At 47.9% G+C, this 24,419-nt stretch overlaps 1 protein-coding gene and 1 long non-coding RNA gene across 4 annotated transcripts; one reads left to right on the top strand and one right to left on the bottom strand.

The window, feature by feature from the left end:
* Positions 1 to 1,313: 1,313 nt before the first annotated feature.
* On the top strand, positions 1,314 to 3,888 carry LOC308519995. The gene is made up of 3 exons (XR_013996060.1): positions 1,314 to 1,375; positions 2,598 to 2,706; positions 3,713 to 3,888. It is a non-coding gene; the product is annotated as an uncharacterized lncRNA (long non-coding RNA).
* A 585-nt stretch (positions 3,889 to 4,473) lies between these two features.
* On the bottom strand, positions 4,474 to 24,066 carry ARF1 (ARF GTPase 1). Of its 3 annotated transcripts, none has more exons than XM_081092398.1 (5): positions 23,957 to 24,066; positions 6,254 to 6,438; positions 6,062 to 6,172; positions 5,861 to 5,985; positions 4,474 to 5,731 (listed from the first exon to the last, which is right to left on the bottom strand). In XM_081092398.1, exons 2-5 carry the CDS (start codon positions 6,399 to 6,401, stop codon positions 5,570 to 5,572), a joined length of 546 nt encoding a protein of 181 aa, XP_080948524.1. In that variant the 5' UTR covers positions 6,402 to 6,438; positions 23,957 to 24,066; the 3' UTR covers positions 4,474 to 5,569. The 3 variants fall into 3 exon arrangements, with proteins under 3 accessions (XP_080948524.1, XP_080948526.1, XP_080948525.1); XM_081092400.1 differs by having other exon boundaries at positions 23,834 to 24,012; XM_081092399.1 differs by having other exon boundaries at positions 23,689 to 23,987.
* Positions 24,067 to 24,419: the final 353 nt, after the last annotated feature.

The raw sequence follows: 24,419 nt of genomic DNA on the forward strand, positions 1-24,419 counted from the left end.
AAGATATGTGCAGTGTGCATAGTAATTTGTTCATAGTTTTTTTTTAAACTATAGTCTGGCCCTCCAACGATCTGAGGGACAGTGAACTGGCCCCCTGTTTAAAACATTTGAGGACCCCTGCTCTGGACCCACCACAACTGCCCCGTAAGGTGCCATGCCTCCCACCACAAGCTTTCCTGCACGGCAGAGCTGCTATCCCTCACTGGAGGCCCCTGAGCATGTGCAGGGCAAGTCTGGAGCTCCCACATGGGGGAACTGAGGCTCAAACTTGACTTAGTGGTAGTGTACTACAAGGCTGAGGTTCAAACCCTGTTAAATCCCACTGTGGGAGCCTCCAAGTCCCAAAAAGCTAGTGAGGGAATCAGTGGTGGCCAGGGGAGCAGGTAGAGGCCTCTTCTTTGCCCAGCCCACTGAGAATTGCAAGACACATAAGCAGGGTACACACTAGGGCAGTGACGGCGAACCTTCTGAGCTCGGCGTGTCAGCATTTTGAAAAACCCTAACTTAACTCTGGTGCTGTGTCACATATAGAAATTTTTTGATATTTGCAACCATAGTAAAACAAAGACTTATATTTTGGATATTTATTTTATATTATTTAAATACCATTTAACAAAGAAAAATCAACCAAAAAATGAGTTTGCATGTCACCTCTGACACGAGTGTCATAGGTTCGCCATCACTGCACTAGGGCAGCGTCCTGTAAAGGAACCCAAGAAATGACAACCCAGGGAATGCCCTATTACATGTCTGCAGCTACCCTACTGAACGGGCCCTGCATTCATTATTCCATTGCTACCGAGTCATGTCTGCAACAGGCTGTGGTGACAGGTGGGATGCACTTGTCCAATGACCAGCTGGTGGAGCCTCCGCCAGCACCGGAGCAGGAGGGGGCAGAGATTCTCCGCAGCGTTGCCGTGCCGCCAACCAAGGGCGATGCCCTACTGAGACCACAGCTGGGTCCCAGCGCCGTGGCCAGCCTCTGGTTCCCACAGCTGTAGACGTGATGGCGGGAACCTCGGTGCGGCTGGAGACTCATCTCCCCAATTGTTCCTCCGGGCTCCTGTCTGTGGGCCCCGGTACACGGCGCATATCGAGACAGTGACTTTCGGGCGCCGCCCCTGGATCCTGGCGTCACCACACAGTAGGACTTCTAATAATAGCTGTCCGGCCACTCGGGTCCAGCTTCTGACCTTTCCGGGGTCGGGCTACGGCGGGCAGTGTTCTGCCGCGTGGGTTCGAAGCCAGAGCCCAGCGGCACAGGCGCGTACTGCGACGCGGGGCTGGCGCTGGCGTGACGTCACGGCGCGCGACGCGGACGCCAAGGCCAGGGAACCGAGGCGCGGGGCGGCCTGGAACCATGCCCAAGCGGCAAGTATGTTGTGTGTTGCGGCGGGGGCGACAGCGCAGGACCAGTTCAGTTGGGAGGACGACTTGGGAGAGCCCGGGTGGAGGCCGGGGGTGCGTGCCGACGACTGGCCTGTTACGCAGGCAACTCGCTGATGGCGCTGGTGGGCCGCGACCTCACCTAGTACGCTAGGGACCGGGCGCACGGCGCGGTGCTGAACCGGGGAGGGACCAGAGGTGCTCTTGGCGGCGCTGTGTGACCGGGACGGGGCGCACTGGGGAGGCGGGCCGCACTCACGCACGGCTCCACTGAGGCTACAAGAACGTGAAAAAGCCTACTGGCCTGAGCAAGGTGAGGGACGTCTTTCTCGAGGTGGGAGTGGGATGGAGTAAACGACTGGGTACCATGAGCTCCTGCCAGCCTTCCCACGTGACTGTGGAGGTCTGCAGGCTCAAAGGAAGTGACCCCAGGGGAAAGGGAGTGGACAGGCTTCTGGGCCTGAGGAGCTACAGGTGCGGAGTGGGGGCAGGGGGCTCGGCCCTTCAGCCCACGTGGAAGCTGGTATCCACAAGGAAGACCTGGGCGAGCAGGGGTGTGTGTGGAGGGGTGGGGGAGGATGTCTCACCCGTGTACCCCCTGACCAAATGGCAATGTCCCGAGAAAACGAGGCAGCTAAACTGGGGTTCTTGGTATTCAACCCCCCAAATGTCCTGGCATTTCATGGGCGTAGGGGCCTAGGTGCCTTGTTCTTGCTGAGGGCTGGGGATGGGCCATCTCCCCTCGGCATGTCCTGGAGCCCTGCACCCCCTGAGTGGCTCCCTCCTCAGCACTACAGCCTGGAGAGCAGTGGTGCCAGGAGCCTCCCTGGACTGTAAGACCCAGAGGCCCGAGAAGGTGGAACTGGGGTGGAAGGGCTGGCTGGGAGTATAGGACTCAGGGCTCTCAGTAGGCCTGCTGACTTCCTCTTGGGCTAGTAATGTTCCTGTCTCCAGCTCCTTTTTCTTCTGGGGAGCCTCTTTAGGTTGTGAGCCTGGGCCATCGCAAGACTGCCCAGTGGAGCCCAGATAGCCCGAAGTGCATGGGGCCACCTGTTGTGGAGGCCACTTAAGGGGTGCAGGAGGAGGTACTATCTGGCAAATGTGTTGGAAGGGAGCATGAAAAGGTCCCACAAATTTTAGCTCCTATCAGAGCTGCCCATTATGCCAGTCGCTGGCCACGTGTCATACTGAGGAATTTCAATCTGAAATAGCCGTATGGTGACTGCTGGCACTGTGTACCCCCCTGACGGCCCTGACAATCAGAAGAGCAGGGAAAAGAAAGAAGCACAAGAATGAGGAGAAAAATAGCACAGGACCAAGGTAAGCTTCCTTGATGTCCCTGGCTCCTGCCATGTAGGAGCAGCAGCTCTGCCTTCGGGGCTGGGCCAGGTGGTTGACAGTTCCTCATACTCCCCAGGGCTTGCCATCACAGGCACTACTCTGACTTCTTGCCCGAGGGCATGACAGTGACTAAGACCCAGCTCACCCCAGGCAGGCCCTGTCCTCGGTGAAGCCTTTGAGCATGTGCCCCGCCAGGCCCAGGGAGCTGGAGAGCAGGCTTCTGGGGGCCCTACCAGGACCCTGTAAGCAGGCAAGGTATCTAGATGAGGCCTCACCTCCAGGTGGCCCCAGGCCGATCAGAGGAGGACAAACCTGCCCAGGAGAGGTCTACTGCTTTAGGCTCAGTTACTGCTACCTTCTATTTTTCTTTGTGTTGACTCATCCTTTGTACTTAAATACAGTAGGTCCTCGGGTTACATTGGAGATCCGTTCCTACGGCACCACGTAATGTAATGTGATTTCGCCATAAGTCGGAACCCATCTACATAAGCACCTATGTCACTCACATGGAGCACATACACAGCAGTAATGAAGTGAAACAGTAAAAAAAAAATTAAAAGATAACAATTCCTGACCTTTACTTGTGGCAAGTAAATAATAAAAACATAAAGCACATATGGTACATACATCGAAATGATGGAACTTTTTTTAAAAATAAATATATGGGAGATGGTGATGTAACCCGAGGACTGTCTGTAAACGTATTTTAAGCTGAAGTATCCTAATAGAAAGTGATGTGTGAAAATGTGTCAGATGCCTTGGGTTTTAGCAATACCACCTTAGATCTCACTAGGTAGGGGACTCCTAGTGGTAGTGGTGGTAGTGGTGGTGGTGGTGGTGGTGGTGGTGGTGGTGGCAGGGGAGAAATTGCTCACCTGCAGGTGGGCCTTTCTGAGGGGGAAAAGGTAGTCAGAACAAAGGTGCTTATAATTGGTGGATGGGCGGTGAAGGTGATTTTATACTTGGAGACACCCTTGTTCATCAGGTACCCAGAGACCTGCTACCCTGTTCCATGAATCTGCTCTGCTTCTCCCAGACAGACCTCCAGGCACACCTCCCCTACCCTCCCTCCAGCTCCTCTGCTAGGAGATATGCTTCCAGCCATTCACCACCTCATCCACACAAGAAATGAAAACTTACAATAAATCACATTTGAGTAAAGACAAAACCCAGGCTGGATTATGAAATATATTCAATTTTGCTTCTGATTTTTTTAAGAACTAAAAAGCAAAGATGATTCTGTCTTCAGAACCCTGGCCCTGATTATCAACATGTTAGTGAAACTAGATAACAGGGCTGAGGGCTGGGCCACACACAGGGCTGGATGCCTTTGGGGGAACGACACCTGGACCTTGGATTGGCCAGGTGGAGGGTGCCCAGAAGGGTCAAAGGCTCCCAAAGCAATGATATGGAACTAAATCACCGTAGGTGATCCCTGGCCTTTCAGGCATACCCCACATGGGGATCTTCTTGGCCCAAGACTAGACCAGGACTGGGGACTGGACTACTAGTGGAGACAGACCAATGACAAAGCCCCTCAGGAGTGCTGGCAAGAAACTGGTCTGGGGTGAATCGGGCGTTGGTCACATTCTCTAAGCCATCCCTGCCTGTGTCCCAGGAGGCAGCCTTGGTCAATGGCACCCAAGCACTGGAAAGCCATGAAATAGTTAAGAGATTTTATTCTAATAGCTATAATTACAGTGCTTGTTTGTCGAAATGAAAACTGAAAACAAGTATACAAAACAGTTGATTACTAATTGTGTATTGAAAGCAGTAAGAGGTTCCACGACACCAGATAAACCAGTTCTGAGGTTTTCCCCAAGATAAATTTTAACAGCTCTAATTTCTTCAGTGTTTATCAAAATACAAAAGAAAAAAGTAGAGGTTGTTGTTTTTGATGTCAATCTGACCCTTGCAGGCTGAGGGAGTGAAAGCACATGTGGACGGGGGCTTTGAGGAGTTAGGCTCTAAGATGATGGGTCGCCTGTCTGCATTTCTACTGGTGAGATCCAGACAGCCTGGAGCAAGTGAGTGTGTGTAGGGACCATGGGGGTCTCCCGTTCTGGCCAGAGTGGTCCCACCAAAGCACCTAAGCTGACCCACACTGACCGAAGGGAAGGCTGGGGTCCCTCCAAGGGGCCTGAGTGGTGGCCGCAGCCCCCAGCCCACCCCCATAGGCAGTGGTGTAAGCACAGGTACAAGCACAAATGCTATGGGATGCAGATGACCCAGCGAGACAAAGCCAATCAGGGACCGTAAGTGACCATGCAGAATGTATGGTGGCTGGTTCTGCCCACTGCACGCTCCACATGGGAGACAGACCACAGGCAGACTGGACTCAAGCCATTACTGCAGAACCTACACTAGGCACATTTCTCCCTTCTCTGTGTTCAAGTGTCTCCTTACCTTGTATTTATATTATAAAAAATGTACTGAGTTTGGGTTAAAAACCAACCACCAAAATGGATCTCAACACAGATTTAAAGCCCAGAGGAGGAGCGTTGAGGTGATCTCATAGCAACTCCTAGAGGCCCCGCCCTGGGTGCCCAAAATCCCTTCTCAGTACTAAACAGTGGGTTGATTCTTTTTTTTTTTTTTTTACAATAAAAAAAGCTGAGTAATATTGCATAGGAGTACCAGAAACTGCCTCATTGGAAACAAGAACTATTTACATTAAATAAAAACCCGGTTGCAGGCTGCGTCTGCACATGTACAGCATGATGAAGCACACTGGGACCAACCATGGAGACAGCTTCTGGCACTCACACCACAGGGGCACATCTGCCACATGAGAGGAAAGCAAGGGTGAAGGAGGGAGTGAGGGGGAAGAGAGGAGTTCGGTTCACTTCTGGTTCCGGAGCTGATTGGACAGCCAGTCCAGTCCCTCATAGAGCCCGTCCCCACTGGTGGCACAGGTAGCCTGAATGTACCAGTTCCTGTGGCGCAGAGAGTGGAGGCCCAGCTTGTCCGTGATCTCAGCTGCATTCATGGCATTGGGGAGGTCCTGTTGGGAAGGGCAGGATGGCATGGTAGCCATGGATCATCAGGAAGACTGGGATCCCTCCCCACCTGACCTGTGATCCCTTCATACCCCCAGCCCCTTGGGGTGGCTCAATCACATATAAGTGCGTACCTGCTTGTTTGCGAACACGAGCAGGACAGCATCCCTGAGCTCATCCTCCGCCAGCATCCGCATAAGCTCCTCTCGAGCCTCATTCACACGCTCTCGGTCATTGCTGTCAACCACAAAGATGAGACCTGCCAAGGAGCAGGTGTCAACGAAGTTGCTGAGGACACCCAACCTCTCCCACAGGCCATGGCCCCCAGCCCTCACCTTGTGTATTCTGGAAGTAGTGGCGCCACAGAGGCCGGATCTTGTCCTGGCCACCCACATCCCACACAGTGAAGCTGATGTTCTTATACTCCACAGTCTCCACGTTGAAACCTGCAGGAACATGGCCCAGTGTGAGCCAATCCCCAGCCACTCCAGCCGCCTCCCCAACCCCCCATGGCCTGGCTTCCTCACCTATGGTGGGGATGGTGGTCACGATCTCACCCAGCTTCAGTTTGTACAGGATGGTGGTCTTCCCTGCAGCATCCAGGCCCACCATGAGAATGCGCATTTCTTTTTTGCCAAAAAGGCCCTTGAAGAGGTTCGCAAAGATATTCCCCATGCTGTAGACTGGAGGGAGAGACACTGGCCAGAGAAACCTGCAGAGACAAGGAAGGGGTCCCTGGGTCTCTTTCTATGCAACCCAGGGTTTAGCACAGGAGCAGCTCAGAGACAATCTACCCTCCCACCATGAATGGAGAGACAGACATCCTGCTTCCTCCTGAAAACACAGGGGACAGGAACTAAAGCAACTCCAGTTCCCAAGCTACAGGAAAAGAAAAAGTCTGTCTGCTGGGCACTCAAGCCCCTCGCACCCCCCAATTACCCTTAGAAGGAAGAGTCTGGGAATCTTATGAACAAGGCTGACCTTTACCACCTGACATCCATGGCTTTCAAAGGAATGCTACTCTCTAATCTTTTCAAGGGGGCCAGAAACAACTGAACCAAGGCCCCATAGTGTTCCTCCACTGACCCACCAAACCTTAAAGATGGACCAGGCTCAAGATGACGAGTGCATGGGGAGATAGACTCCCCTCCCCTGGAACAAAGCAGAAGCCAACCTTTCCCAACACACTGAGAGCTCGGCACTCACCCCGCAGCAGGCCGGACATGGGGACCACACCTGGGCACTGGGTTCAAGGCACAGCAAGGGCCCCAGGGCAGCACATCAGGGGCGGCTCTTTCCCACCAGTGGAGGTCACCCCTGTTCCAGAGAGGAGGGGGCCCAGCCCAAGTGGTGTGGCAACACGCTTATGTGAGAACATTTGTGCCATGTCTAGACCACACTCACCCCAGGTTCCCGTCACATCATCCAGTCAACTACCACCCAAGGTCAGAGAGCAGGCAGAAAGGGCCAGGAAGCTATAGGCCAGGAAGTGTAGGCTCTCAGTCCCAGAAGGCCCCCAAGCACTCATGCTGCCCAGGCCTGGCCTCTCCATGCTGTACCACTGTTACTCTTCAACTTTTGTTCTAAACAAGAAACTGTCACTTTCTCAAATGCTGGTGCGCCTCCCCCAGAAGTAACCAACAGCTCCCAGTCTTTGAACTATGAACAAACACTGCTGAGGTCAGAAACCAGTGAAGGACATCATATGGGCCTAGCACAGGCACGCCCCACTGCACCCACGTGTGGGGAATGTCCTGACCCTCAAAGCCGCATGTCACCTCTGATAAAAGGCTCGGGTCTTCTCTATTCTAAGTTCTCTCCACCTGAACACTGAGTGACAATGTACACACCCAGCTCATCAAACATCCACCCTCTCAGGTTTCAGTACCTTGACATTTCCTGGCTGAACTGCCATGACAACTGTCAAATGGAACTTTTCTAATCTAGTCATTCCTCACAGCTGTTAGCATTCTGCTGTAAGAAACCACCTTTCCTTATCCAAGTATCTACATGAACACGAACTCACATTCCTATTTCACTCAATGGGTCAGCTGCCCCATCGTGAATGTGATGCTCCAGTGGTCCCAGACATGCCCAGTAGAGCTCTTTTCAAACTAGCTTCAGTGCACTTTTGACACTTTTTAAAAAATATATTTTTATTGATTTCAGAGAGGAAGGAAGAGGGAGAGAGAGAAACATCAAAGATGAGAATCATTGATTGGTTGCTTCCTGGAACTGCCCCCTCCCCCGGCCCTACCCCCACCCTCATCCCCACCACTGGGGATCCAGCTGGAAACCTAGGCATTTGCCCTGACCAGGAATCGAACTGTAACCTTCTCGTTCACAGGTCAACACTCAACCATGGAACCAGTTGGGGGCTTTTGACATTTTAAAATTAAAAACATGGGTAAGAAAGGGAAAACTGGGAGAATTTGAAAGATCAACATCTACTTGGGCATGCTGATGACTTTTTAGATATAATACCAAAGACATGATCTAGGAAAGAAATAAGTGATAAGCTGGACTTTGTTAAAATTGAAAGCCTGGCCAAACCGGTTTGGCTCAGTGGCTAGAGCATCGGCCTGTGGACTGAAAGGTCCAGGTTTGATTCCGGTCAAGGGCATGTACCTTAGTTGCGGGCACATCCCCAGTAGGAGGTGTGCAGGAGGCAGCTGATTGATGTTTCTCTCTCATCGATGTTTCTAACTCTCTATCCCTCTCCCTTCCTCTCTGTAAAAAAAATCAATAAAAAAATATATTTTTTAAAAAATTGAAAGCCTGTACTCCAGGCAAGATACTTAGGAGAAAGAGAAAACATTTGCAAAAGACACACCTAATAAAGGAATGTCATCCAAAACACACGAAAACTAGTTAAAACCCAGTAAGAAAACAAACAACCTGATTTAAAAATAAGTCAAATACCTTAAAATATACGTATTTTTATTTATTCAGAGAGGAAAGGAGGAGAGAGAGATAGAAACATCAACAATGAGAATCATTGATTGGCCATCTCCTGCATGCCCCAAACTGGGGATTGAGCCTGCAACCCAGGCATGTGCCCTTTCCACTGAACCAAACTGGCTAGGGCTGGGTCAAAGACTTTTTATGACAGTTTTTGTGAAGAGAATACTTTGAGGATATACGGCAACAGGAGCTGGTGGGAATGCAAAATGGTGCATCCACGTTGGAAGGGTTCTTACAAAACGAAACATACTCTTACAAGCAATTGTGCTCCTTGGTATTAACTCAAAGCAGTTGAAAGCTTATGTCGACACAAAAATCTGCACACAAATGTTTACAGCAGCTTTATTTATAATTGCCAAAACTTGGGAGCAACCAAGATGTCCTTTAGTAGGTGAACAAATAAACTCTGCTACAACCATATGATGGAATATTATTCAGCATTACAAAGAAATTAGCTATGGCAAGCCATCAAAAGAAGGAAACATGGTGTATTACTAAGCAAAGGGAGCCAATTGGAGGAGGCCACATACTGTACAATCCAATTATCTGACATTCTGGAAAAGGCAAAAACTAGGAGGCAGTAAAAAGATCAGTGGCTGCCAGGGGTTGTTGGTGGTGGGAGGGAGGGATGAATTGCTGGAGCACAGGTGATTTTCAGGGCTGTGAAGCTACTATGTATGATGCTGCAATGGTGGTTACTCTAGTGGGAGATGTTCATAGTAGAGCTTTCCCATACCATGTGTGTAGGGGAAATCTCTGTACCTTCTCTTCAATTTTGCTGTGAACCTAAAACTGCTCCCTTAAAAAAAATCAACATCTGACTAAGAATGAAACAAACCCATTCACTCAAAGCAGACTAAATTCCAGAACACCAATGGTCAAAGAACTTTAAACTTGGTATCCAGAGATCAGAAAGAAGCGCACTGTAAACCACAAATACTAGGCAAAGTATGAAGTAGATATAAGGCAGAGAGAGCAAAAGTCAGGTGAGAAATGCCAGGTTGCCCCAGGCCTGAGCAGCGGTCAGCCCAACCATTACTACCTACACGGTTTAAACATGGGGCTTGGCAATTCCAGGGGAATTGGGAAAAAACTAATGACAGGTACATAGAAAAAAAAAATCCAAAGATAAAAATGAACAAAAGGAAACATAAGACAGTCACTTCTTAGCTCAACAGTGTACAATGTTTACTTAGTCACAATAGTTACTGTTACTGCCAGAACTTGTGGTATGAAGGGCCCACCCTCACCATCCAAACAGACACACTCATATGGAGGTACAGTCAAATGATGAAAGGGCCATTCCTGAGAAGCAGGATGGAGGACTGCTATTTATGCTTGTTTTATTGTTCAAGTATCCCCTTCACATAAACTGACAAGAAACACAAAACACACCCCTACTCACCAAGGGATTAAACGGTTATCTGTATCCTCCCCAACCCCATTAGGGCAGAGGGAACATCTCCAGGTAAAACTCCCACACCTGGGTGTGGCCTCTGTATGCATAGTCCCTATCTTTACACCCCCCCCCCCCCCGGGGTCTGTGTCTGAGTCCTGATTATCAGCATGGTCCCCATCTTCTTCACTCTGTTTTTAAACAGATCAAAGTCATGTAGCCTCATAGAGGAAAGTCACACTTCGTGGCAGAACCAGGATGGGGATGAGCACCAAGTCTCAAGACTTAAGATACTAGGATACACAGCGTTTTGTCTCTCCCCACTACAAGCATCTGTACCCACCTTGCACCTGGCCCAGGAATCCTGGTGGCTTCCTGGCCTGTCCCCTCAGCACCGTTTACTGCTTTGTCAGAGGTCCAGACCTAACACAATATCTGTTATAACATAGAAGTTCAACACTGGCCACCAGAGTTGTGCCATCCTCTTGGCACAGATTCCAACTTGTGGGGATGGGACACCCAGCCCAGGTGCTATTTCATCTTTTACTCTACTAGAATCCCCCACACTCAAGCAAAACCCATTTTCAGGTTCATCGTAGTAGTAGCAGAGAAGACACTTTTTCAGCAGAACCCTTCCTCCGCACCTGTGAGTCTGCAAATGACCTATCTAGAAAATGCAAGAGTAACAGAGGCCCTTCTTGAGAGCAGACAGGACCTTTAGGGTAGCATTCCAGCATTAAAGCCAAGAATAGAACACAACTCCCACAGGCAAAGATCTAAAGGCCAACAAGGCAAATGATGGGGCCTCCCTGGGGAAAACATCCATCGGACGCCAATAAATGACTGCTTTAAATGCTTTAGAGAAATTGCGTGTACCTGTGCCCTCTACCTGGCCCTCTGCATCACCACCAAGCCTCAGTAGTTTCAAAAGAAGCAGAGGTAGCTCTGCTTCAGAATTTGCAATCATCAGACTTGTGCAACTTGTCTCTGCAGAAGGAAAGTCTGTCAGGTTTTCTGAAACCGTTAGAGCTGGTTTATGTAACAGAATCTCTTTAACAGCGAACATCTAGATGACCTAAATGGTTGGGATCACCAGGAAGAAGACACCACCAATGCAGAGCATAGCTTGGGAAACAAAACAAAAAGTGTGACCCAGCAACCCAGAAAGGGAGAACTGAACTACACTTTGCGCTGCAGATGGGATGAGCTGCATTGGTCTTCTCTGTAAATGGGGGTTAAGATGGATGAATCCCCACTCAAATGAACAGCTGGATGACAGCTTTTTTTCCTTTTTATTTTTTTCTCTTTTTGCCTTTTTAAAAGTCGTTTATTGAGGTGTTAAGTTACTAGGATAAAATAGTCTGTTTTAGTATGAGAAAAATTAACAAAGTGAAAATTCCGGAGAAACTGACAGACATTACAAAACATTTTCTCAACATATGTACTCAGAATATCCATCATTTAAAAGTCCAATTCATCCCTGACACAGAATTTAAATTTAAAGGCAGATCTTCTACATGCACAGGCTGCAAACTGCTTTTTTTGTGTATCACCTTGGGACTCTGATACACCAGCGAAATAAAGCGTCAAGCCATTAACTCTGCCAGATAGCCCAATATTCAATTTCTGTAGCTTTGATGTTTCTCTGTAATTGAGTAGTATACTACAGTTTGTCATTACTTTGAAAAATTAGTGTTAAGAGGAAAACTGATTGTGTCAATACTAGTGATAAGAAGGTATACCTCACAGGCCTAATACGACTGTGACAAAGATATGCACCAACAACAGGCTCAGAACAACATTCAGCCTGAGACACTCAGTGGATCTAAAGAAGTTGTGAGAACTTTATTTTTTCTTCCCCTTCAAATATAATTGATATATACACTGTATTTGTTCCAGGTGTACAACATAATTTGATATGTACATATATTGTGACATGATCACCATAAAAGTTGTTAGTTAACACCCACTACTTCACACAACATTTTTTTTCTTGTGATGAGAACTTTTAATATCTACTCTCTGAATTCTTTCAAATGTATGATACACAGTATGTTAGCTACAGTCAGCACCCTATTACTTAATTATCTTAAGACTGGAAGTTTGTACCTTTTGACCCACCCATTTTTCCAACCCCAAACTTTCAATAAACAAAAGAACATGCAACAATATTTTAGAATTGTATCATTCTGGTCTGCATCTACAGGCAAGTTTGGAGTTTCGTTGTTTTTCACAACAAAACTTTCAGGATGTTTTTCAGGAACCAATCAAGCACAAGGGTTGGCCTCTATGCAAGATTTTGCCCCCTGTGACTCCCACCCCAAGGAAGGCCAGCATTCTTACACCGAGGGTTGGCCTCTAATACATCCTTTGCACAGCATCTCCCACACCTGAAGGAGAGCATTACTTGTGAGGTCCAGTTCTTAGGAGGAGCAACCAGTGAAATTCAATTTAGATCACTCTTTGCCAGCTTAAGATTCATGGTAAAAATCCTTAAAATGACAGCTAGAAATGAGTTTCATTTATGTATGACTCTTGGTCTACAGCAAGCATGTCAAACTTATGGCCCATGGGCCGCATGCAACAAATATTTTTGCGGCTACAATGATATGTAAGAAACATTTTAATAAAAATTTCATAACTTAAAATTTTACAATGTCCTGTTATACATAACTAGAGGCCCAGTGCACGAATTCGTGCATGGGTGGGGTCCCTTGGCTTGGTCGGCGATGGGGCCATCTCGCCCAGTCCCAATCGGGGCGGGCTGGGGGGGAGGGACTGCTGTGGGAGCGTACTGACCACCAGGGGACAGCTCCTGTGTTGAGTGTCTGCCCCTGGTGGTCAGTGTGCATCATAGCTACCAGCAGGTTGTCCGGTTGTCCAGTCGTAAGGGTCGCTTAGGCTTTTATATATGTAGATTATTAATGGACAACACTCACTAATGACTGATTACTATAATTGTGTTGCATTCATTTCCTTACACCCCTGTGCACCATTTCTTTCTACAAATACTAGCAGCGAATATTTTAGCAGCCAACTGCCATGTCATTAGTCTTGGACTGACTTGGTGTGTGCAACAGGAAATATTTCGCTTTCCAAGAACAAGAAAAATAGGTTTATTTGCATTACACTTATTAATTTGTGCAGTTATTCAGTGTCTGATAAGTTAATGTTCAAGAAAAAAATATTAATTTTATTAAAATGTTCTATTATTTTATGTTAATGATTACTCATTTATTTCAGCCCTTTGTATTCAGCATGTCTCTATAGAAATAAACCTACGTTTCTATGAAAATTGAAGCTTTTGTTTTTTTGCGGCCCACATAAACTTAAATTTTGCTTATTTGGCCTGTGTTAGCCTTTGAGTTTGACATGCTTGGTCTACAGTAACATGAATTGAACACCCAGGAGCCACTGTCACTATCTAAGTCAGTGATGGCAAACCTATGACACGCAAACTCATTTTTTGGTTGATTTTTCTTTGTTAAATGGCATTTAAATACATAAAATTAAAATAAATATCAAAAATATAAGTCTTTGTTTTACTATGGTTGCAAATATCAAAAAATTTCTATATGTGACATGGCACCAGAGTTAAGTTAGGGTTTTTCAAAATGCTGACATGCTGAGCTCAAAAGGTTCGCCATCACTGATCTAAGTGAACAGGCACCCAGCAACCATAAGGCACATGTAGGAACAGCATAAGTGCAATTAATCCTACTTACCACTACCTACAAAAGTATTTAATTGATGGGCATATTTATGGTTTGTAGTTCCCCTTTATTCTCAGTCTTAAAGTTTTACTTATTAAATATTAGAGGCCCAGTGCACGAAATTTGTGCACGGGTAGGGTCCCTAGTGGCTGCTGGCTGGGGCCTCCCTTCATTCTGCGCTGCCCCCTGGTGGTCAGCGCATGTCATAGCAAGCGATCGAACTCTCGGGTGGTCAAACTCCTGAGAGGACACTTTGCATATTAGGCTTTTATATATAGAGAGAAGATAATCATACTCAAAACAATTTACCAAACACACTTAATGACCTGAAACCTACAGCTGGAAGCAAATTACTAGATGGGCTAGCCCAGTGGTCAGCAAACTGTGGCTTGCGAGCCACATATGGCTCTTTGGCCCCTTGAGTGTGGCCACAAAGTTTCAATCGCACTGTATGTGCGCGCCCGCACGTGGTATTTTGTGGAAGAGCCACACTCAAGGGGCTGCAGTTTGCCGACCACTCGGCTAGCCCAAATGAAAGTGAAACCAGGATGGAGGAGACCCACAGCTTGGAGCTAAGCCAGGAACAGCTCTCACAGCTCTGTGTACCTATTCTTATGCCAGACCCCTGCTTATCTGTATTTCCTCTCTCTGATTTGTCCCTGGGCTCCAGAACAATCCTACATTCTTGTCCCCTTCCCCCCGCAGCCATTAAGGCTGACTGAGTATTCTGGCCTGTGGGATGGGGCAGTGTCCAGGTCCTCTGTTGTGGAGCCACCAGGACCCTAGACCCTAATGAGTACTTCTACTCTGGAATTAAGGATGCAGATACCCTCTAACTTCAATTGCAGTTGAGTCTGAAGGACCTGTTCCTAGAAAAAAAAATCAAAGACCAAAAATACAGTTTTGTGTTAACCCAAAACAAATGAAACTAAAAATGGAGAAAAATTAATATATGTCTAAAATACAAAGCAGGGGCAACTCTAAAGAACCCAGACACCTAAAGGTGTCCTACCATTAATGCCTTACTAATTTTGCAGGTTATTAGTTGTTCTTTGGATGTCAACTAGAGTTCTTCTGATCCATAAAGTAGGAACCAGAGGACCAGCAGTTTGGGATCAGTTTGAAGTGCTTCAGAAAGTTCCTTGGGTGTGTTCTAACTCTAGCTGCAGTCCCAGTGCACTCACCACACCCATTTCTCCATGCTGTGCCCACCAGGTCTTTTGCTCAGCCTCTGAATCCAAGCTCAAATGCTACCATCTTCCACAGGAAGATCTTTTCATCTTTATTTTCAGTGTACCCTTTACACATCGCGGGGCTAACAGTCACCACACTCACAAAAGGAAAAGCTGTGTGAGGAGAACAGAGCTGGGCACACAGAGGCCAACAATACTCAGTGATCCAATTGACAAGTGGTGAAAGAGAGTGCAGCAACCAACAGTGGTGTCTGTTCTTCCTCCCTCACCTGCCTCTAGGTCAAACAACATCAAAAGCTGCTTGTCAGTGACACTGGGACCCTCTCATGCAGCTAACAGCTTCAACCCCAGACATGTACATCCCAACACCCAACAGAGAGAAAGGGGGGCACACCACATAGTCCTGGATTTCAGTTCTAATAGTGAGAACATGGAGAAGAGGATTCAGGATTCTGATTTCTACTGTGAAATAAATCACATTCCTTTGTTTCTGACACTCCACTCCTTTAATCATGTGAGCATTGCAAACGTGCAGAAGCCTCTGCAGACTCTATTCTGGTGCCTTCTCAGAGTCCACCCAGGCCCACCATGCGGACACAGGTCCTCTACCAACACTAGGGTGGGGCTCTAAGACCACTCTCCATACCCTTGAAGAAAAGAGGAACTGCAACCAGGAACCCTCAGAACCCTTCTAAGCTTCAAAATGGCAGGCAGTCCCGGAGGTTTTCTTGGCACAGGGGGTTTGGTGAGGGGTAAGCCAATCTCCAAAAACTGATTTTTGCCTTCAGGGAACATTTTGAAAACAGTATTTTAAAAATTTCAGCCCCACCTCTTTTTCTGAGGCACAGGCTTCCAGATGATCAGTAAAAGAAAGTGTAGCAGGGGGTTGAGAGTCTCGGTTAGATCCCTCCATCTTTGGGACAAGTCCCCTACCAGACTTGCCACAGTGGCAGCCAGTGCCAGCTCAAGAGCACACAGAGGTGCAGGGCTCAGGATGTCCTTCTCATCCTCCAAGAAAGCTGCTGCTCTTGCCTGAGAGGCCACAGTATCCTCTCAATGGACTTCTTCCAACCTCTGTCACACATTAGACTAGCGGTTCCCAACATGGGGCACACCCCCCACAGGGGACAATTTGATTTTTAAGGGGGGCAATTAAAGAATGAGTTATTAACAGTGAATTTGTTGCATTTCTTATGGTTCTAGGGCAGTGATGGTGAACCTTTTGAGCTCGGTGTGTCAGCATCTTGAAAAACCCCAACTTAACTCTGGTGCCGTGTCACATATAGAAATTTTGATATTGGCAACCATAGTAAAACAAAGACTTATATTTTTGATATTTATTTATATATTTAAATGCCATTTAACAAAGAAAAATCAACCAAAAAAAATGAGTTTGCGTATCACCTCTGACACGCGTGTCATAGGTTTGCCATCACTGTTGTAGGGGCTCATATATATTTATATTGTGACATATTCATGCATTTCAGTTCTCTGTTATATGTTTTGAAACTTGACTTGCTATTTTTTCATATCACTTCATATTATTACTGGAGGCCCAGTGCATGAAATTCATGCGGGGGGCGGGGGGGGGGAGAGGGCCCTCAACCCTGCCTGCCCCCTCTCACAGTCCAGGAGCCTTCAGGAGATGTCCTACTGACGGCTTAGGCCCACAACCGGGCTGTTCAGGGGAAGGTGCCAACCCCATCACCCCACTGCTGCTGCCACTGCCAGCTGCCGTCAAGGTATTTTCATCAACACAAACTCCAGTCCCTTCACCATGAAAAAATGACAACTTTCTTTAGGCATTTTCAAGATGTCTCTTTCATAGGAAATGACATTTCTTTCTTTTTCTTTAATCCTCACATGAGGATATTTTCCCACTGATTTTTAGAGAGCGCAGAAAAGAGAGGGAAAGACAGAAACATCACTGTGAGAGGCACACTTTGATTAGTTGCCTCCTGCATGAGCCCTGACCTGGGCCCCGGCCAGGGAGGAGCCTGCAACCTAGGTACATGCCCTTGATCAGAATCGAACCCAGCTGTGGGGCTGGGGCTGAGGGCTGGCCCCCCTGCGTGTTATTCTCTTTGGCTCCAGGTGTGGCTGCCCTATTGTTCTCTCAGGCTCTGGGCCCCTGCCAGGCCCCTCCTCCTGAGCTGGTTGTGACTGTTATGGCGTCCTGGCCTAATTTGCATATTGCCTCTTTTTATATATATGTATGTGCTACTCGAGGCCTGGTGCACGAAATTCGTGCACTTGGGGGGGGGGGGGCGCGCACAGCATGTCCCTCAGCCTGGCCTGCGTCCTCTCACAGTCCCGGAGCCCTTGGGGGATGTCTGACGGCTGAGGCAGGAGAGGCTCCCACCACTGCTGCTGCGCTTGCCAGCTGTGAGCCCAGCTCAGGGCTTCTGGCTGAGCGGCGCACCCCCTGTGGGAGCACATTGACCACCAGTGGGCAGCTCTTGCGTTGTCTGCCCCCTGGTGATCAGTGTGCGTCATAACGACCGGTCATTCTGCAGTTCTGTCGATTTGCATATTAGCATATATAGGATTATTTTTAACAATTTTTTTTAGTGATTTCTTCCTCAGTACTTCAACTGTCCTTTCATTCGTTATTTTTCTCTTTTATGGATGCCATGTTCTTTGGAAGCTGGTTTAGACCAAGTTAATGGCCTTTTAGGATTCCTCCATATGAATACAAGTTCACTTTTTGAATAGTAAGAATTTTATGTCACAAGTGGGGCATCAGGATTTTAGAGATGTGTAGGTGGGCATGGCCAAAAAATGATTGGGAACCACTGCTTTAAACAGAAGCCCTAGTGTCAAGAGAAATCTCATTCAAACACCTGCTCACACTAGCCTCTCCTTAAAATCTCCCAGATCCCTGCCATTGTCCTCTGCACTCTGCGTCTGGTACAATCACACCACAACACTGCCTCTCTCAGCCATTTACTTCCAGGGGAGTGTGGCCCCTGAACATGGCCCATATTTCTATTCCCAGCTAGACTCCGCCCTCATCCTAGCTACCCCATTCCTACCATCCCATCCACACACAAATCTTCCAGCGAATTCTAACCCTCCAACATAAAGGGCCCACCCTTCCTCACTTTAACCTGAGCAACTTTCTCCCAGTTTCTTAGATACCTACAATCCCTTTCTCCATCTCTCTGTCTGCTTTACCAGCAAGTTCCACCTCTGTCTGCTTTACCAGCAAGTTCCTCCCCCAAATCTGTCTGCTTTACCAGCAAGTTCCACCTCTCCCTCTGAAAGATGCATCTGCATCATCATGTGCCTGTGCCCTGGTACAGCCACCTCATCTCCTCTCTGGCATCTCAACAGCCTGTAGCTTCCACTCCACAAGGTGTTCTCAATACCAGTAAGAGGAGACTGAAACACCACATGCTAATTCGGGGTCCTTACACAGGTCAGAATGGGCATTTCACAGCACGATCTCCACTGTCACAAAAGGAAATTAGCAGACAACACAACCAACATCTGCTCTGATTGTAAAACACCCATTATATTGCCCAACTGTAATGTAATGGGGAAATGAAGGATAGTGACTTAGAATAAAACACATGCTTCAATACTGGGCACGTCCACACCATCAGCTGAGGGAGGTTGTCAAAGAACCACCGCAGAAGCCTGCCACAATGCACACTGCCAGAGCCAGTACCTGCAGCTCCGGTACTAGGGGACTGTCCATGAAGCAGAAAAAGAAAGCAACTCATGGGAAGGTTCTGCAAAGAACAAAATATAAACCCCACTCCCTGACTTCCTGGAAAATTCAAAACATCTATTAAAACCATGCCAAAAAACGGAAATTGTTGTCCTTGTAGATAAAACAGAATTAGGTCTAAGATATGAAAATCACACAGAATGCATTCTTGCTGCTCTCACAAATTCCCCAAACACCCTTTCTGTGGAGCTAGCCCCTCTAAGGCCCACTGGAACACACCAGTAGACTTCCCTCTGGCTCCTCACTCTGCTTCTGGCAGGTCTCCAAAACCACTCCAGGGACTCTGTACTCACTGTTCCCCTGCCTAGAAGCTTCCTATTTCTCCCACAGATCCACTGCTCCCTCATACCTCTCTTCCCCCATCCCCCACGCTTATCCCCTATCCTTCTGATAGGCCAAATTTACCATCTGCCCCTTTCTGTGTACTGTTGGCCTGCCTTCCCTTTCTGTTCATTGTAGAGACCAGACCCCACTCTGCCAGCAGGATCTCCACTATCCAGAACTCACCATTCTCCTTACACCTGTACCTTCTTCCTCCACTGTGTACCTCCCTGGGCACCCAAAGGATTCACCATCAAGTAGAGAAGAACTGTAAAAGCGCACTTAACCAGGGCCCTTACGGATTAAAAAGCAAAACTATTAATCATACATGTCTACAAATATGCTTTCCCAAAATATTAGTTTGTCAGGAAAAACCTGTCAAGTCAACAACGAATTTCATGCTGGTTTAAAACTATACATGAGTGGTGCCGTCTGAACATTCCTTTGATGGTCCAGTGAGATCAGGGCTGTGGGGACACTGTGACAACTCAGGGCAAAGGTGAGCGCCTAATGGCAGGGATGTATGCACAATCTGCTTCCTATACCTGCCCTTAGGTGCCCGCAACTGGTGACTCAATACATTTTCATTGAGCTCCCCAAAAACTGGCAAAATACTATTATCACTTTGACAGAAGAGAAATGCTAGAAGCTATAATTATTTTAAGCAAAACTGACAAAAGATGTAGTGTTTTAAATATAAATTAATGGATCCAATCAGTTAATTAGGAACTGCATACTCATCTACAGAGAAGAAACTTAAAAGACATCTTTTGTTCTGATTATCAAAATACTAGCACATCTAACTTTGCCTTCATTCCTACTCTTCATGAATGGGTCTAGACAAAATCTTAAAATTGCTTTCTTGGCCATTTGTACCTAAGTTAAACTGATAGGGTACAGCAAAAACAATCTAACATATAACACAAATGAAAGATGATAGGTATTTTACATTATGACTTGCTAGCATCCCTTTGAGGAGCATTACTTATTAAACTTTGATTAAACATTAACCAACATTTCCAAAATGCACTATATACATTAACTTCTGAAAATGTGTATGGGTCATACCTGAGCCTCCTATTAATTTATGCCCTATACCAGTGGTCGGCAAACTCATTAGTCAACAGAGCCAAATGTCAACAGTACAACAATTGAAATTTCTTTTGAGAGCCAAACTTTTTAAACTTAAACTATATAGGTAGGTACATTGTTATGAACTTAATTAGGGTACTCCTAAGCTGGCCTTTGCTAAAAACGTCCTCAATCTGATTGAGGTACATTTGCTGAGGTCAACCCCTTCCAACTCTCAAATCCTCAACTCGTGCGTGAATCGCGCACCTCCCCCACGCTGCGTATCCTGTGGCCCACCTGCACCGTGCTGTCTCCTGTCCCCTGACCGACACCCCCCACTTCTTCTAACGCCACTTCTTCAAAATAGACTTGCCCAGGCCGAAAACCGACTTCTGCGCATGGGCCACGAAGTTTTAATCACACTGTACGTGCGCATCCGCACGTGGTATTTTGTGGAAGAGCCGCACTCAAGGCGCCAAAGAGCCGCATTGTGGCTTGTGAGCCACAGTTTGCCGACCACTGCCCTATACTAACAGTCACCCCTGTAGCCTCAGAGGTGCGTAAAAACATTTGAATCTTAAACAGAATCACTCTCAATTGCTGTGTGTGTAGTAAAATTTGTTCTTTTCCCTGCCTCTTCCCTTTCTGTTTGCTGATGACAGGTTGCCAAGTTCTTGTGCCACTGTATGCAAACACACACACACACACACACACACACACACACACACACACACACACAACAAACAAACCCCCACAGGAACAAAGGATCTTTTAAGGACAAGGAGGTAGGTTCCTACATCAGGCAGACTCACCATTCCTTCCAACTCATATAAAGAAAGTAGAGAGATAGCAATGGTGCTCACCCAGAGTACTTTCTTAGGAATACTAAGCTTTGATGTTTTTGTGTTAAGTTACCCTCCCCCCCCCCCCCAAGTTAATCAGGTCATCTGATCCTTTTGAGAATTCTGAACATCTTCCAGTATAGTGACACAGCTAGTCATAACAGGTGCAATGCAACTATATTTTAAAGGGTTTCTAACATAAAAGGACAGAACCTAAGATGAAGGAAGTGAGCTGAGATGTTATATGTGATCTGAAATCAACCCCCCACACACATACACTCACATATTCTCCAAGGTGTCCTTTACTTGCCAGTAGGAAGGGTACACCCAACCCCACTAGTAGGTCAAAATCATTTCCAAAAGACCACCTCAGATGATGCTGGAAGGACATCTTTAACACCATCCATTCCACAGAGGTGCAGACAGAGCACAAGAGATAAGTTCTTTTCTAATTTTAAGATCTAAAATGAAACTTTTCATTCATGTTTCTCTCCCACCCACCTCTGACAGATGTGCATTTTATTTCCTTTCATCCTCCTAATTCTACAAAGGTTGGAAGTCAATGGGAGACGGTCATGAATGGTACTGGCAAGCCCAACCTAGCTGGGATCTGAAACACTTGCTCAGTAAACTATCACAACCCTTAGGAAGACTTACCTTATGTGATCAAGAGCACATTTAAATGCATGTCAAAGCAAAATTGGAAAAGCTCAAGAAAACTGATTCAGCTCTCTCAAACCAAATTAACATACTATTGATGAACTTGCACAGAGTTTTCTCCTTGGTTAGGTTTATTCCTGTGCCCATTTGACGCTCCAAATCATCCCTGTGACCAATACTCCACATCAAATTCCACTGAAATCTACAGATAAATCAAAATGTACCTTCTTATAGTTTCAAGAAAATTTGGTCTTGGTAGAGGCAGCTTAGCAGGTCTGAATGTCCTCTTCAAATTGTGCAAGAGGTAAAGCAAATAGCTAGACCACACAATTTAAAAACCAGAACTGTGAGAAGCACAGAACCAGTTTTTGCTTTCTACTAACTTTCTTAGTGGTGAACTAAAAAGCATGTGAGTCAGTTATTATCCAAGCCAACTATTTTAAGTGTTTTTGAAGTAGCAATTCTGAATACCTGTATCTGAAGACAGCCCTCACGGGAAATAGCATGTTCCTAATGCCCAAGTGATAAGGACTTACTTTCGACAAGACATTCCTGAAGACAGTGACACCTGTGAGGAGACACAGCTACATTCTGTCCATTATGGAGAGAAAACTTTTATGAGAAGAAAATAGCACATTCTAAAAATGTGACCAAATTTGTGATTAACATACACACACTCAATTACTCATAACTTTGTACCCAACTAGCTAGTAGCACCATGCATTCAAGTTCTTAGATTTGGCTACTCATGGAAGTTGCTCAAAACTCTTGAGGACAACACACTTAGTTGATACTAGGAATTGCCCCAGCAAAGGGCCATAATGCACTTCAGCATCTCACTCTTTCAGACACACTGCTGGAAACGCAAGACCCATCGTGCAAAATAGCTGGCAGAATAAAGTGCGGACCACTAGTTCTGAAACAAGAACTAGAGCTGACCCAAGTTGGCATGGCTCAATGGTTGAGGTTGGACTTATGAATCAGATCATGGTTGGATTCCAGGTCAGGGGTAGTCAGGGCACATGTTGGATTATGGGCTCGACTATCAATGATTCTCTCTCACCACTGATGTTCCTATCTCTTTCTTCCTCTCTGAAATCAATAAAAGTATTTAAAAAACAAAACAAACCAGAGCTGACCAGTGGAACACCAGTAGTGGCACCTACTACACAACTCTCAACAGTGACTTCCCAAACCACTCCAAAGCGTTTGAATTCCCTCCTCTCTTGCCAATAACTTCTTGTGCAATTCCGCTCAATTCATTTAAAACAGCAACTTCATATTTTGAGGAAATTTGGAGAGTGCCATCTAGCTAAGAAGTGCCATCTGCGCTGACTAGCTAATATTTTAAGTACTCCGTAATTAATTGCCAAGCCTTATTAACACAGCTACAATTTTACTGACCATAACCACCTGGATTGTGCAACAAGAAAGTGTTAAGGCATTCTGTTAGGGAGGCCATCCTTCTACGGGTAGGTCAAAGATTCACCAGCTCGGAAAAGTGTTCTAAACTCTGCCAACGGGGCCCAAGAAACAAGCTCGGCGTTGCAGCAAGCTCTGATGAAGGACCCTGCACAGGCGTTCTCATTCAGACCCCAGGCCTAGGGCCTCGCCCCACAGCAGGGCCCAGGAACCCCGGCCCCACCCCACTCCACCCAGCCCGTCCCGTCCTCGAAGCAAACAGGAACTGGGCTCAAACCCTGGTCATCGCGTGACCTTGGCTGCGTCCCGGGACTGAGGCCTCAGTTTCCTGGTCCTCTAAACCCCGAGGCGGGAGGCGGAGCAGGAAACGGGGCTTCCAGGGGAGCCCACGGCCTGGCCCGACTTCCGGGCGCCAGCCCCGGCGGCTCTGGGAGGCTCGGGGCTGTGTGGGGTCTAAGCCGGAGACTGACCCCCCGCCAGACCTCAACTCGACCTCGCCTTGACACTCAGCGAGTGACTGGCCCCGGACCCAACCCCTTCCCGGCCTCAACTAGACTTCCAGCCTAGCCCTACGCGCCCGCCCCACCACGCCTCGGTCCCAAGCTTGGCCTCGACCCCGGCCCCAGCCGGGCCTCGACCCTTACCGTCTGGCTTCGCCTCGGTCCCCAGCCCGGCCTCGCTTCGCTTCAGACTGGGCCCTCACCGCGGCCCCGAGCCCTGCCTCACCTCGCTTCAGCCTCGGTCCCCACCATGGTCCCCGGCCCAGCCTCGCCTCGCCTCTGCCCTCACCGCGGTCCCCGGACCGGCGTCGGCCCTCCCTGCCCCGCCGCTCCAGTCGCAGTAGGCAGGGACTCGCGCGGCCTAGGCCAGCCCCCGGCCGCAGTTCCCGCTGGCCCACGGCCCCTGCCTCACCCTCGGCAGCCGCGGTGCTGCTGCTACTCCGAGCCAGGCGTTGGTTTCGCTCCCACAAGATGGCGGCGCTGACGGCAGCCACGTCAGTGCCTGCTGCCGCGGTGGACGCTGGGGAATGGGGCAGGCCACCAGAGCCCCGCCCACGCCCCGCCCACGCCCCGCCGCGCTGCGCATGCGCAGATTCCAGGAGTGGGAGTGCTGTGTGGGGGCAGTCTGTGCGTGCGCGTCCCACCTCTGCGCATGCGTACCCCCGGGACGAAGTCCGTCTGAGCCTGGACTGCCGGTCTCCCGGGAAGGTGGCGTGGGGAAACTAAAAACATATTTCGTGGTTACGAGTACTGAGGCTCGAGCAAATCCTGGGGTCCCGGAAAGACAGCAGCCAGGATGTCAGACCCCTTCCCCGGCCAGGGGGTCCCCGCGAACGGGCTGCCCTTGCCCCCGTATTGTGGAAACCGTTGGCACC

Source organism: Myotis nattereri, assembly GCF_964212035.1.
Source record: "Myotis nattereri genome assembly, chromosome: 5".
Classification (NCBI taxonomy): Eukaryota; Metazoa; Chordata; class Mammalia; order Chiroptera; family Vespertilionidae; genus Myotis; species Myotis nattereri.

Excerpts from the sequence above, each read along its gene's own strand:
- ARF1 (XM_081092398.1), bottom strand. The coding sequence starts at position 6,401 with ATGGGGAATATCTTTGCGAACCTCTTCAAGGGCCTTTTTGGCAAAAAA. Across the intron at positions 6,173-6,253 it reads GACCACCATCCCCACCATAG|GTTTCAACGTGGAGACTGTG; the intron begins GTGAGGAAGCCA and ends ATGTTCCTGCAG. Across the intron at positions 5,732-5,860 it reads TCGTGTTCGCAAACAAGCAG|GACCTCCCCAATGCCATGAA; the intron begins GTACGCACTTAT and ends CCTTCCCAACAG.